Source organism: Acartia tonsa, chromosome 15, assembly GCF_053477335.1.
Source record: "Acartia tonsa isolate MP-2025a chromosome 15, ASM5347733v1, whole genome shotgun sequence".
NCBI lineage: Eukaryota > Metazoa > Arthropoda > Copepoda > Calanoida > Acartiidae > Acartia > Acartia tonsa.
This window is the reverse complement of record NC_137274.1, coordinates 2,915,768-2,930,614: the sequence shown is the minus strand read 5'-3', so window position 1 is coordinate 2,930,614 and position 14,847 is coordinate 2,915,768. Positions and strand designations below refer to the sequence as shown.

At 32.2% G+C, this 14,847-nt stretch overlaps 1 protein-coding gene across 1 annotated transcript in view; it reads left to right on the top strand.

The window, feature by feature from the left end:
- Positions 1 to 1,668: 1,668 nt before the first annotated feature.
- The window catches only part of LOC145307371 (uncharacterized), an 86,117-nt gene continuing 72,938 nt past the window's right edge, over positions 1,669 to 14,847 (top strand). Inside the window, exons 1-5 of the mRNA XM_080149755.1 lie at positions 1,669 to 1,726; positions 2,413 to 2,454; positions 3,323 to 3,364; positions 4,503 to 4,551; positions 4,868 to 4,954. Of these exons, the coding sequence (XP_080005881.1) occupies positions 1,675 to 1,726; positions 2,413 to 2,454; positions 3,323 to 3,364; positions 4,503 to 4,551; positions 4,868 to 4,954 (272 nt within the window). The 5' untranslated portion in view covers positions 1,669 to 1,674. The remainder of the gene's footprint in view (positions 1,727 to 2,412; positions 2,455 to 3,322; positions 3,365 to 4,502; positions 4,552 to 4,867; positions 4,955 to 14,847) is intronic.

Genomic DNA, 14,847 nt, shown 5'->3' with positions numbered 1-14,847 from the left:
ATCAATCTAGTTTTTTAATAGTGAAGCTACTCTATAGTTTATTTTTTAATTTTTTTTTATAGGGGCAATTTCTCATGGGAGGGTGTGGTACTCTCCCCCCTAATAGTTATAAATCTTTACAGGATCTAAGAGAAGGTACCATGTTAACCCTTACAGATCGGGGGGGGGGGGTCATACTGACCCCCCCCCCTCTGTTTTTTCAATGTCATTTTTTTTTGTAGGTAAGATAGAGAGTTGTGACTTCATGACTTTTTAAGTTTAGTAATTATACGTCGGCAAGAGTTGATCTTATAAGGATATCTGGTCTGTGTCGGTCGTGGCGTCCGGTCAAAGTCGGTTAGGTGGAACCAAATTTAGAAAAAATTCTAAATAAATCTTAATTTCTACATTATGACTTTTGTTTATAAGGTAGAAACCTAAAATTTTTTTGGTGAATACTTAGATATCAATGACCTTCTGAGAAAAGTGGTGTTATGACCGTTTGACCGCTCCCTGACCGACTTTATGACCGATTTTTGTCCGGCTTTTACTACAGACATATATCATGAATATCGTGGCTTCTATTACAGCTAGAGGCCTAAATTTTTTTTTGGTAAATCCTTGAGCAACAGTAAACAATTAAAAATATTAATTGGCGCCGCCAACCGCCATTTTACCGCCGTAACCGCCGAAAATGGCGGTTTCCGTTATTTGCCGTTTTTCGGCGATGATCTGAAAAAGTAATTTTTTTGTTATGAAAAATAAAAGTTCGTCCTAAAATTTGGTCATCCTAGCTGCAAAATTTGCCGCTCTACAGCTGTTTTAATATTTAGCGGCTGGCCGCTAAAAAGCGGCTAAGGAGTGGTCTGACCGCTATGACTAGAAAAAGTAATTTTCTCTAAAAATACACATGAACCACCAGAAAAAATTTTTATGTCTCTAACTGTAACAGGAGCCGAGATAGAGGGGGGGGTCAATATGACCCCCCCCCCCCGATCTATTAAGGTGGGAATAGGGGCCCGATCTGTAAGGGTTAAGGAGAACCATATTGGTTCAGTGGTTAGCAAGATCCTTGGTACATACAGAGAGACAGACACACGTCATGTTACTTTATTATAAGGATGAAATATAAAAGTTTTAATATCCTCCTCTCTCATTTACTTCTTTTTCCATCATTCTATTTAATTTCAATGTAACTAGCGAAGCTACTCTATCATTTCAAATGTCCATCCCTCGGACAGAGATTTTCTCAGCCCATAAAAAAGATAGAAGGCTGAAACTTTTTTGACCAAAATCCCATCACTAACATGCACAATAAACTATAAAACATCAATAGCAGTCAAACTGCTTTTTAGCAGGTTTTTTTTCTCTTTTTATACCCCCATATGATTGATGTTTATAGTCTGATTTTAAAAATTTTTATTCTGAGCATTTAGAATTTAATTTAATTTTGCATAAAAATAAAATAACTTTCTCCAATAAATTCATTCTTAATTTCAACAAATAATCTTTAAATTTATTTGTACTACATATAATTCAAATATCAACATGAAATTAGAAACTAAATTCATTTTATAAAAAAAATAGAATAAAGTTTTTGGTCAATGGGAGTTTATTGGAGCATTATATATTTATACAATTATGATAATGATGAATTATAATATTAAAAATATATTTAATTCCAGAGCCAACAAAATGTACTTATCCACTTTGTGGGTAAGCATCATTTGTGTAATTTTAAGTCAAGGTAGGTTTTAATGTTTTTATGTTAGAAACAAAGATTGGAACATCTTTAGAAACAAAAGATTAACAAATTGTAATGTGGTTCTAACAACAAATAACAAATATTAAATAGTTTATTTTAGTTTACTAAGAAATCAAATTTAATCAATTATTTAAACAATAGGACAATTTAAACCTATAACATAAAGTGGCTTTTTAGCAGTCTGTAACCACTGAACTAATTTGGGTAAAATTCATTGAGGTCCCAATATGGTTTTTATGCTATATTTCTGTCTCTTCAACCTTCAAATACAGAGTCCCTCTATGCAAGCCAAGGGGTACAGTTTATATTTTAAAATCAGCTTGCTACTAAATAATTATTTTCTATAACAGCTTTAAATTATTATTTTTAGAATGTGTAAATTAATAATTAGATTTTATAGGGAAGAATGGGACACTAGACTCTAAGTTATCCTGGTATACAAAGTTTTAAAAGCAAAGTTTCTCATTCAGACGCTTTAAAAATTTTTCAACAATTTCTTACAGTAAAAATTGGATAATCTATTCATTCAATAATACTAATATATAAAAGGGGTAATTTTGTTTATAATATGGAGAATTACACAATTTATTGTTAGTTGTCTTAACTCTTGAGATCTCATGCATTCAAATATTTAGTGTGATCTCAATTTTACAGATATTGTATTTCAGGAACAACTGTACTTGCATGTAAGAAAAGATCTGAACCTCAAGGTAATTAAACAATAAATCAAAATTTTACACTATAAACCCTACAGTGGTGGTTCATCCAGTTAATGCTTTCGTAATTAAAATATTATCAAAACATTGAACAACAGATTCATTTACCACCCCTTGACACCACAATTTGAGAAATTTGGGAGAAATATTCTTTACCTATCACTTTTATAGAATTTTAGGTAGATATCATGTGACCTCTAACTCCAATTTGCCTAAAAATCTGCTAAGCAAACCTTAACCCTTAACAATCGGGCTGCATCTTCATTTGTCTCCCCCCCCAATCATCTCAGCTCCTATTACAGCTAGAGGGCTAAAACATTTTGTGCATGTCCCCTCTTTGATTATGATTTTCCAACTGTAAGTGAGTCAAAGTCAATTTTCGAATCCTTCGGCCTTTTATTTAATAACCTTTGTTTTTAGGACCTTTTTTACTTAAAAATTTTAAATGGATGACATTTCCTTATTTTGGAATCTAGAAAAACATTTTTTTCAGAAAATATTTATTCGTTTTTTGTAAATTTTGTATAACATAAAGTTTGGTGACTGCAGCTGTACTTGCCAGCTGCCAGCCGCTGCAGTGGGAAAACAGCGAAGGATCTTTTTGAAATTTTGTTATGTTATGTAGACATATAACAAAAGCTTCACGCCCCCCCCCCCCTAACTGATAAGGGTTTATGCAAATTTAACTAGTAAAATTAACAACAAGTTCTTACAGAAATTATTGGATAAACTTTTCATTCAATAATACTAATATACATATTGAAGTGGTCATTTTGTTTGTAATACAGAGAAGTACACAATTTATTGTCCATTGTCTTATCTTTTAAGATCTAAAATTATTAGTACAGATTTTATATTTTAGGTACCACTGTGCTTGGTTCTAATCAAGGTTCTAAACCTCAAGGTAATTAATCAATTAAAATTTTGCAACATAAACCCTACAGTGGTTGTTCATCCAGTTAATGCTTTTGTAATTACAATATCATCAAAACATTGAACAACAAATTCATTTATCACCCCTTGACACCACAGCTTGAGTCCTAGCTCTATTGGAAAAATATTCTTTACCCAACACATTTATAGAATTTTAGGTAGATATCATGTGACTCCAATTTGCCTGAAAAACTGCTTAGCAAACCTTAAAAAATATTAATAAAATCATTATTAGGATGCCTTGTCAGTTACTATTCAGTTAAAGGTATAAGCCCTAATATAAAAAAACTTTGATTACAGCTGATGATAAAATTCTTTCTTTGTTTATCAATATATAGTAAGACCCACACATTTTTTGTAATTTTCTTTTTGAAGATAGACAACAGGAATTTTCAACAATTTATTGGATTTAACAAGTTCACATTCTACATATTTTTGCAAGTTTCATTATGATTTGCTTATTGGTTGGGATGCTAGATCAATTCCTAGATTTTAAAGTTTTAGTGATTTTTTAAACTCAAATTGAAGATAGATGGCTGAAATTTTCAGGGATTGAATAAGTTAACATTCTACTTTCTAGTTTCTACATTTTTTCTTCCATCAAGTTTCATTTAGATTTGCTTATTGGTTGGGGTGCTAGATCAATTTCTAAAGCTTTCTTCTAGTTAAGTCTCTAATGGAGATGGTTAATAATAATATGTTAATCAAAAGCTTCTTGAATTCCTGACACAAACATAATCCAGTTTTTCTATATCATTTTCTGTGAGGGCTAGAACTAAGGGACATTGACATAAATTTGGGTATTACAACCTTATATTTTTTACAATTGTACATCAAATGGACAAGGTATGAATATGATATACTAAATGATAAAGTATTTAGGATTTCTTGGATGCTCAAGTAACAAAACCATCATTGAATCTAGCTTCAAATAATGAATATGGCTAAAAAAATTACAACAAAACTTTTGGTAGAAACTATTTTAGGCAAATTATATTTTAAAGATAATAATGTAAGGGTCCTTTTTTTGGATTTATCCAACCAAGCAGCCACAAGAGCCATATAAAAAACAAAAATTTTTTGTTTTAAAGCAAACATATTTAATTTAGTTACAGATGATGAAAGTTTTGATTATGATACTGGAGATAGCATGATCAGGTAATAACCTCTCAGCGTGTAAAACATGTCACCTTGATATCTGACTAGAACAAACTTCATTATACAAATGATATTAAAGATAGTACCTACTACTGCTATGTTAGGCATGTGACAATAATAAGAGTAAGGGTACCTTTTCCATTAAACAGACGCATTGTCATGTACTTTTATGACTTCTTAACTGATATTTTAATTAAAGGGTTAATTGTTAGTTGGATATTATTTAACCTAATTAGAATTTTTCATATATACGTATACATTACTCAAATATTTTCAAACAAAATAAATCAATAAAGTTAATCTTTCAATGCTTTAGGAATGCTAGTTATCGCTGGAAAGATGGCATCATCCATTACCAATTCAAAGAAATTCAAAGAGATGGATATGATGATAGTGAAAGAAGGTAACTAAACTATAAGGCATTAGAATTAAATCTATTGTATACTTTTTTATCAGTGATTTTAAAATTTCCTTTTTCAGTCTGACTGTCTGTGCGGCTCTGAGGAAATCTCCTAGCTTCTATTTCAGCTTTAAATAGCTTTACTTTTTAGTAAAATATGGAGGACCTATATAAATACTTGGTTGTCTGTTGAAAATTGCTGGACAATTCATTCTACATAATTTTGTTTGTCCCTTTGTCTTTTGGTAATTCAATGTCATTTCAAATTCATGGCACATCATGAACATGTGTTATGTTAGAAAAAAAAAGATGAGTTCAAGACAAGTTTTCTTGTTACTTTGGTGATCAAATTTCACTTTTTTCTTTGGAGTACCTCAACCTAACCTTCTTTACTGTCTTATTTTGTCATTCATGCTTATCATGCAAAATTGTTAATATTCCAGAAGACTAGATATATATTGGAGCTTTCTAAAATAGTCTCTAATATTTTTCTAGCTCTAATAATATTTCTAATTTTTGTTCAAAGTATTGATGTATATTTTTTTTATTATCAGCAAACTTTAAATTGGGTAATTTAGAGAAAAATAAAAGTATTTTCATATATTAAATCTCTCTAATATTAAAGAAAGCCTGCAAGAAATACAAGGCTTTAAATGCTAAAAGACTGCCGGCCACAAGTAGACCCAGTTTCCCAAATTTAAAGCCTTCAGCTTCAATAACAAAAAAGTTCTAGGCATTTCAAAATGACATTGAATGTACAATGAAAATTTTGAAAGATTTCTATTGCTCATAATAGAAATTAAATTATTAAAATAAGTCCCCTAGACAGAGTTGCGGAATCTATGAATTAATTATTTTTGTAGTGTTCAAAACTTTCAAAAAGTTTGTAGTAATTTTGGTACCTGTTTGTAATTTGAGTTTGAAACTATTATTTTGAGCATTTATATAGAAATTAATTGCAGGGGGCTTCAGGGGGGTAAACTGCAGAAACTTAATTTTTCTCACAAAATTGGATTAAATAAGTTTTCTTATGAAACGCCTAAAAAATTTATACATAAAGTTTAAATATCACCTCAATGCAGAGGCAAATTATACTTCCCACAACTCTCCGCAAGAATCCGCAAAGTGTGGCAATAAAATTAAGGCCTATATTTCATGTTTTCATTTACAGTTAAATCGTTCTTTCCCCTTCTTCAGAGATATTTAAGTTTTAAATTAAAATCCTTATCATTAAAATCACAATAATGACTTTTAATTTTTAGGGTTAATATATAGCCTATCAAAAATAAATTACAGTATGACCCTTGAAAAAGTATTTTTTAGCATCTGCAGCCCTTATTTCTCAATGAATTATTAAAAAATGTTTATGTTTTGTTCTCTATAGATTTTATAATTTTTTTTTGTTACTCATAATTTTTGGATGGTTATATTAGTGGGAATCACGAACGAAGATAAGTGTTCCTAATGGTATTTTCTTATGTCAGGCTTATGTAAGATTTTAGTTAAGTATCCCTATGAAGTTTCTAAGTTATTGTTAAGTATTCCTAAATGTAGTAATGTTAATTAAGACTTAGGGAAGCTTTAAGGTACCTTATGAAGTTTACTAGGGGTTCCTATTTTGTTCTTAGTTACATTAAGTTCTGTCAAGAAAAAGCAGGTTTGATACAGGAGTACCTTTTTGGTTATGTCTTAAAACAGCCAATTGTTTTTTTAACTAGAATTTTAAAAAAAATATTCCTATCTTTTTTAAGGTTTTGAGCACGGTCCCTTGTAAATTTGGCCACATACATCCTATCTGTGTTATACATAATAGCACACACCCCACCCAAAGGCGTGTTAGGTTAGAAAAAACCCCCCGCAGAAACGGTTTACACAGGATGTACTGGGACCTTATGGTGAGTTCAGAACATGCTTTCCCTAAATTGAGTTAGTACCTTCCCATAGTAGAAAATTTTAAAATTACTTTTGGTGATCAAATTTTACTTTTATTTTTAGACTACCTTCATCTAACCTGATTTATTGTCTTCTTTTGTCTCTCATGTTTATCATACAAATTCGCTCACATTATAGTTGAAATGACAGATATTGGAGCTTTCTAAAAAGGTCTCTAACATTTTTCTAGCTCTCATACTTTTTGAGATATCTTATTTCAAAGTATTGCTATAAAATCATCTTTTACACAGCAAAAAGTTGAAATATAAAATTAGTTATTTTAGTGAAAATTACAAGTATCTTCATGTAGGATTTTATTCTCAATGGATTCTACTTGTCACTAGGTCATATTTGAATGCTGCATTGTCCGTTTTCATGGTAATTTTTGTTTATCCTTTATTTGGTTAAGGCAGGGTGTGCACAGGAAAAAGTTGAAATATAAAATTAGTTATTTTAGAGTAAATTACATGTATCTTCATGTAAATCTCTCTAATATTGTTCCAAATTGACCAAATTGGACAGTTAAGGTGCCTAAAACTATCTACATTCAATGGACAATCCAAATATACACTTTTTGAGACTATATAAGCCAAAAGGAGCATGCTGAAGTGATTTTAAAATTGCTAAAGGAAAAAATATTTTATGTTTTTTAAAATAAATTGAAATTCAATCGACTTTAGCAAGGATTTTAAGGTAAGTTATGGTGTATAAAGTTGTCACTTTGTAATTAGAAAGTCAATAAAACACAATCATCTGATATTTTGAATAAATAGAAACATATCTCAAGAAAAATGGACATAATCATTGAAAATAAACCAAAAATTGGTTAGAATTTTAAGCATTTCCAAGCAGTTTACAAATGTAATCTTTTAATTCTAGTTATTTTTTCTAAGAATAGTTGATTTGCCTTTTAAATTTTTTATAATCTTATGAAACAAAATTAGTTTTTGCCACCTTAACTAAGAAAACAAAGTAATTAATAGACTTTCATGGATGATCTCTCATATAATAAAACAAAAATTTTATTCTTAGGCCACATTTTTTTTGTTAATATACATTATTAGGTACTCTAAACTAGTACTGAGGTTTTTAAAAATAATAAATCATAATTAATTTTGAGTTTCTTGTACCCTAAAACACCTTTTACATTATTAAAAATGCCTTTAAAGTGATTTTTAATTAAAGTTAAATTACCTTCGTTTCTTTGATATTACATTTTGGGCTTCTCCTGGTGACTTATAAAGTCTCAAAAAGTGTGGATTTGGATTGTCCATTGAATGTAGATAGGTTTAGGCACCTTAACTGTCCAATTTGGTCAATTTGGAGCAAAATTAGAGAGATTTACATGAAGATACATGTAATTTACTCTAAAATAACTAATTTTATATTTCAACTTTTTCCTGTGCACACCCTGCCTTAACCAAATAAAGGATAAACAAAAATTACCATGAAAACGGACAATGCAGCATTCAAATATGACCTAGTGACAAGTAGAATCCATTGAGAATAAAATCCTAGCTGTTCCTTCTTGGCAGATATTTCAGTTTTAAGATTTAAGGTGAAAATCACTAAATTTGCCTAATATAGAAGGCAAATCTACCTTTAATACAGGGAGATTAGATAATTTTTTTCTGTAAATTGCGCTTATGAGGACACTTTTTAAATCAAATAATATCTTAGTCATGTAAAATCAATGAAGCAGTTGTGATATGACTCAAATCTGGTTAACTTGTCTATGTGTCTTACGTGTTTTCTTAATAATCTCCAACATTAGGGCATAGAATTCTTTACATAATGTGTCATCATCATCGCTATTTATCTCTTCTTTCCAGAGCATAGGCCACGCACAATGGTTCTCCATTTATCTTTGAATTGGGCCTCAGTAGAGGCTTCACTGAAAGATGAAAAATTCTTTTTACTCAGTTCTTCAAGGAATTCCCTCCTCCAGGTTGTTTTTGGTCTACCTGGTTTCCTTTTTCCCGTGAAGGGGTCCCAAGTCAAGGCTTGATAGGTTAAATCATCATGCCCTTTCCTTAGAGTGTGCCCCAACCATCTCCATTTTCTCTGTTTTATTGTCAGTTTGATGTCTGACATATCACTGCGCTCTAAAAGCTCAGCATTTGTGATCTTGTTTGGCCAAAAGAACTTGTGGATTCTCCTAAGACATTTGTTGACATATGTCTGAAGCTTGGAGACCACTGCTGTGTTTAGGAACCAAGTTTCGGCCCCATACAGCAAAACAGACAGAACATTTGACTTGAAAAGTCTTAACTTGGTCTTTATGGAGATGTTGTTGGAATTCCAAACTTTGTTCAATCTGGCAAAGGCTGTTCTAGATTTGTTAATTCTAGCTTTAACATCTGTCAAAGTGCCTCCAGCTTCATCAATTTTACTTCCAAGATACTCAAAGCAGTTAACATCCTCAAGAATTTGGTTTCCAATAGTTATTGGTTCTTGGGAGTTTGCATTTAATCTAAGTATTTTAGTTTTTGGAACATTTATTTCAAGTCCAACTTTCTTGGAAGTTTCAGCTATCATGTTAGTCCTTCTTTGCATTTGACTTCTATTGCTTGTTAACAAAGCAATATCATCAGCAAAGTCCAGATCTCCCAAATATTTGGGATTGCCAAATAACTGCCAGCAAATGCCATCATTGCTTTCACAGTTCTTCATGATCCAGTCAATGGCAAGGAGGAAAAGGAAGGGAGAGAGAAGGCATCCTTGTCTGACACCTGTTACAATCTCAAAAAAGGTTGATAGTTTACCTTTATACATAACATTTCCACCTCCTTTATGATAGATAGCTTTAATGATATTGATTATCTTTTCTGGAATGCCATAGTGTCGGCAGATTTTCCAGAGTGATTTCCTGTCTAAAGAATCAAATGCTTTTTTGTAGTCCATAAAGTTTACAAAAAGCTCAGAGTTCCATTCCTTGGATTGCTCTATGATGATTCTTAGAGAGGTTATCTGATCAATAGTGGAACGGTTTGGTCTAAATCCAGCCTGATTAGGTCTTAGCTTTTCATTAACCTTCTTCTTTATTCTATTAAGAAGAATCTTACTAAGGATACGGCCAGGTACTGAAAGAAGCATTATCCCTCTGTAGTTTCCACATTGGGTCAAGTCTCCTTTTTTGGCCAGTATTGAGATATGTCCATTTTTCCAGTCCTCTGGGCATAACTCATCATTCCATATCTTAGTGATCAAAGGTAGGAATGCCTCAGCAGATGTGTCTAGGTCTGCTTTCATGACCTCAGCTGGAATGTTATCAGGTCCTGCGGCCTTGTTATTTTTCAAACTTTTAATGGCCTCTTTGATTTCCAATAGATTTGGCGCTCGACAGTCAATGTCAAGTGCATCTGAGGGTGGAATCTCAGTTTCTTCCTCTGGAACTGGAAGATTCAGCAGTTCAGTGAAATGTTCTGCCCATCTATTTAGAATATCCTCATCAGTTTTAAGGAGTGAACCATCCTTGTCTCTGATGTGTGATCCTGATTTGTGTACTTTGCCTGCAATGCTCTTAGTAATCTCATAGACATCTTTCATTCTATTTTGATTAGCAGCATTTTCTGCTTGCAAGGCAAGGTTTTCCAAGTGTTCTTTTTTGTCAATTCTGACACTTTTTTGGATTTCCCTGCTGAGCCTCTTATACAGGTCTTTATCTTCTGGAGAGTTTCTAGAGAGTGTCTTTTGTCTTACCTCTCTTCTTTGATCCATGAGATCAATGGATCTTTGAGTAATCCATGGCTTTTGGTTAGCCTTTTTGAACCCTAATTTTTCTTGGCTGGTATCATTATAACCGTTTTTGATACCTTGCCAAATATCTTCCACTCCATCTTCCTCTTGAAGAGTCAGCAACTCAAATCTATTCTTTAGAGTGAGCTTAAACTCTTGCAACTTTTCAGAGTTTTGGAGGGTTATTAAATTATATTTCTTCCTGGGGTTAGGCTTTGTGTCCTGCTTTTTAAATCTAAGCCGAACTTTAGAAGATAGAAGATAATGGTCTGAATTAACATCAGGTCCTCTTTCAACCCTGACATCAAGGAGAGAACCTTTAAAGCGTCTAGATATACAAATGTGGTCTATCTGGTTAAAGGTTCTTTGATTTGGTGATCTCCAGGTGGCAGTATGAATCTTCTTGTGTTTAAAGATGGTTCCACCAATGACAAGTTTGTTTTCAGTACAAAAACTTACAAGTCTATCACCATTGTCATTTTCCTTGCCATTACTTAAGCCTAGGCCATATCTGCCCATAACTTCTTCTAAATTCTCATTATTACTCCCCACTTGAGCATTGAAATCTCCTAGGAGCATGGTCAGATCCTTTTCTTTATGACCATTTTTAAATACAGAGTCAAGCTGGTCATAAAATTCGTTTTTGACCTCTGTATTTGCTTGTTCTGTAGGAGCATATGCTACTATAATTCTCAGTTTGATGTTTTTAACTGAGGATTTGAAATAAGCCTCCATAATTCTAGGACCATGGGGTTGCCAACTGATCATGGCCTGCTCTGCTTGCTTGGTCAGCATAAGAGCCACCCCTTGATTATGGCCTAGATCCTCATTCATATGACCTGAGTATAGTATTTTCAAGCCAGAATGATGTTTAAACTCTCCATTGTTTGTCCACCTTGATTCGGTGATAGCCAGGATGTCAACCTTGGCTTTAAGCAATTCTCGGCAAATGTTTTCTGTCTGGCCTGACTGAAACATTGTCCGAACATTCCAGGTGCATATTTTTGCTGGTCTGCGGGAATTCAGAATCATCCGCCTGACTGGTCCGTTAGCGGTTTCCTAGCCAAACATCATATTGTTGTTTCCAACCTCTACTTCGTTCCCAAGCCCAAAGTTAAATTGGTCATTACTTTGTGCGGGTTGAACATAAGCAGGTTTTTTCTAGGGAGGGATTGTTAGCCCCACCCAAACCCCCTGGACTGGGGGGAAGTGACCAGAATTCAGTCTGGCATCTACCCTGGGACCTTTCCAGCACAGTAGGACTCTTCTGGTGTAGCTGCCAGGGTCATTGATGCACGGTGCAGGATGGACGGCATGCACGTACCTGGTCTCCCATCCCACATAATGTGTATACACTTAGAATAGAGATATCTAGAGAACACCTCTGTCAATCAGCCAATAGGATAACACTGGAAGAACAATCTTGCTATGTTTTTGGTAGAGATGTGTACAGATTTTGACTCAAAAGAGCAAAAAGTTTTCATTTTGTTTGCATAATGAGTCAGCTATAAAAAGTTGCACTGCTTTGCTTTGCTTGGTAATATCATATCCTTTAAAAATGTATTCCCACATATAATGTAAAATATAGACAAAGGATATATAATAATATATCAACTATGAATATTGTATTAATGTTGTATTTTTTAGGATAGATAAATCAGATTGTGGGTTCAGTTCAGTTCATCTAGATATACTATACTGTTTGGTACAAACCCCTATTCATAATCCTTGCTTATAGGGAAGCTTAGGATTTGGCAATATGTTTAGCTAGCTTGAGATCTTCAGTAAACTTAATGTAACAGACCAAAAGTTCTTGGCTTATATTCATCAACCTTAAGGAGTTAATCTTCAAAATCTCTGATTGGTACCAAACAGTTAGAACAGGGAAATGGATTTTTGGATGTCTGAAGAACTAAGATAAGAAGAATCCTTCTCCTTCATCAATAGTTATGATCATATTACCACTCAGCACAAACCTTAGGTCCAACCTAGGCAGCAAGTTTTTATTAAAAGGGAGTGTGAACGTAAAAATTTCGCATCTGATTATCAAATCTTAACATTTACTAAGCACATTTCACTACACTGATCAACCAAAAATGTCCTATTCACAAAAATATCCAGAATAATGCCTTGATTTTATGGTATTTTGAGAGGGAAAAAGGAAAAAACAAGGGAAAATCTGAACGGTTTTGTTTCTTATAATGTTTGTAGGGATATTTAACTTGTCATGTATAGTTGAAACAATTTACTTACTGTTAAGGATTTATTTTATGCTATAAAATTGCCAATTCGTTTTTTTTATAACGTAGTAATTAGGTAATAAAGACGTATTTTAAATTCGTATTATTGACAAAAAAATACCTCACTGTCTACAAAGGGTTGAATCTCATAGGTTATATAAAATAATAATATCCTTTTTTATTGTGTTGAACAATAAATAACCCACTTTGGAGAATTAGTTTACACTTTTATCAGACTGTTTATAAAGAAATATTGCGTCTTTATTATTTACAAATTTGTAATTAAAGGTGGGCGAGAGATGGGCCATTTAAAGTTAATTGGATACTAATAAAAAACCTGTTTCTGGCTTTGTTATTGTATTTGGTTTTCAATAAAAAAATATTGCTTATTTTATCAATTTCTAAGTAACTATACATTGGATTAAAGCAAGGATTATGTTAAAAGCCAGCTTAACTGTTAGGAAAAATCTAGAACTATGTGGAAAAAGTTTAATTTTAGCTATAATGGGAGAAAAAAGCAATTTAATGCACATTTTATATAATACGGAAAATTTCTTCCTTTCCCCGTACCTTATAAAAATCGTCGGAAAAAGCCGTTTTTTAAGCAAACAAAAGCGCGTTTTGCTCTATCTGTGAGATATTATGAATGAGATAATGTTAAGATTTGATATTAAGATGAGAAAAATTTACGTTCACAGTCCCTTTAAGTATAAGCTTTACAACAGCGTAAAGCAGAAGAGAAAATGAAAGAAGAAACAATACCTCGAAGGAAACCTTACCACAACAGAGTAGTAGACATACTTTAATTCATAGTGAGCAAAGGTACATTTGGTACAAATAGAATTAGACTTCCATTATATTAAACAAATTTAATTTAGAAAAGCTTCTAAAAGAAACAGATTGATTACAAATTATCACTTAGCACTTTTATATTATAGAAATACTTCAAAACACAATATTAAATCAATTAAGCCTGGATTATCATACAGACAAGAAATCAAATAACCTGTATAATCTTATCTTAGACCAATAGATAAAGTATATCTAGATGGCCAAACTGGACCTATAATCTGTCAAACTAAAAAAAATTCTAACATACAAACACCAGGTTTTTTTTTTGTTATGTACAATCAAATCATATAATACAGCAACGAAATATTTCAACAAAATAATTTATAGAAAGCTAACTTTATCCAAAGAAATTCAACTATTCATAGTTGACTTACTATATATGTTTTATCATATGTTTCACATTATATAGGATAATACATTTTTACAAGATATGTTTTACCCAAGCAAAGCTTTGTCATATGAAATGCAACTATTTATAGGTGACTCATTATGCAAACAGAATGAAACAGAATTTTGCCCTTTTGAGCCAAAATCTATACACATTTCTACCAATAACATAGCCAGATTGTTCTTCCAGCGTTATCCTATTGGCTGATTGACAGAGGATATCTCTATTCTAAGTGTATACACATTGTGTAAAGTATTCTATGCCCTAATGTTGGAGATTATTAAGAAAACAAGTAAATCACATAGACAAGTTAACCAGATTCGAGTCAAATCACAACTGCTTCATTGATTTTACATGACTAAGATATTATTTGATTTAAAAAGTGATCTCATTAGCGATTTACAGAAAAAAAAGTATCTAATCTCCCTGTATCAAGGGTAGATTTGCCTTGTATATTAGGCAAATTTAGTGATCTTCACCTTAAATTTTAAAATTGAAATATCTGCCAAGAAGGAACAGCTAGGATTTTATTCTCAATGGATTCTACTTGGCACTAGGTCCTATTTGAATGCTGCATTGTCTGTTTTCATGGTAATTTTTGTGATAGAAATGATAGAGACCTTTTTAGAAAGCTACAATATCTGTCATTTCAACTGTAATGTGAGTTAATTTTCATGATAAACATGAAAGACAAAATAAGACAATAAAGGAGTTTAGGTGAAGGTAGTCTAAAAATAAAAGTAAAA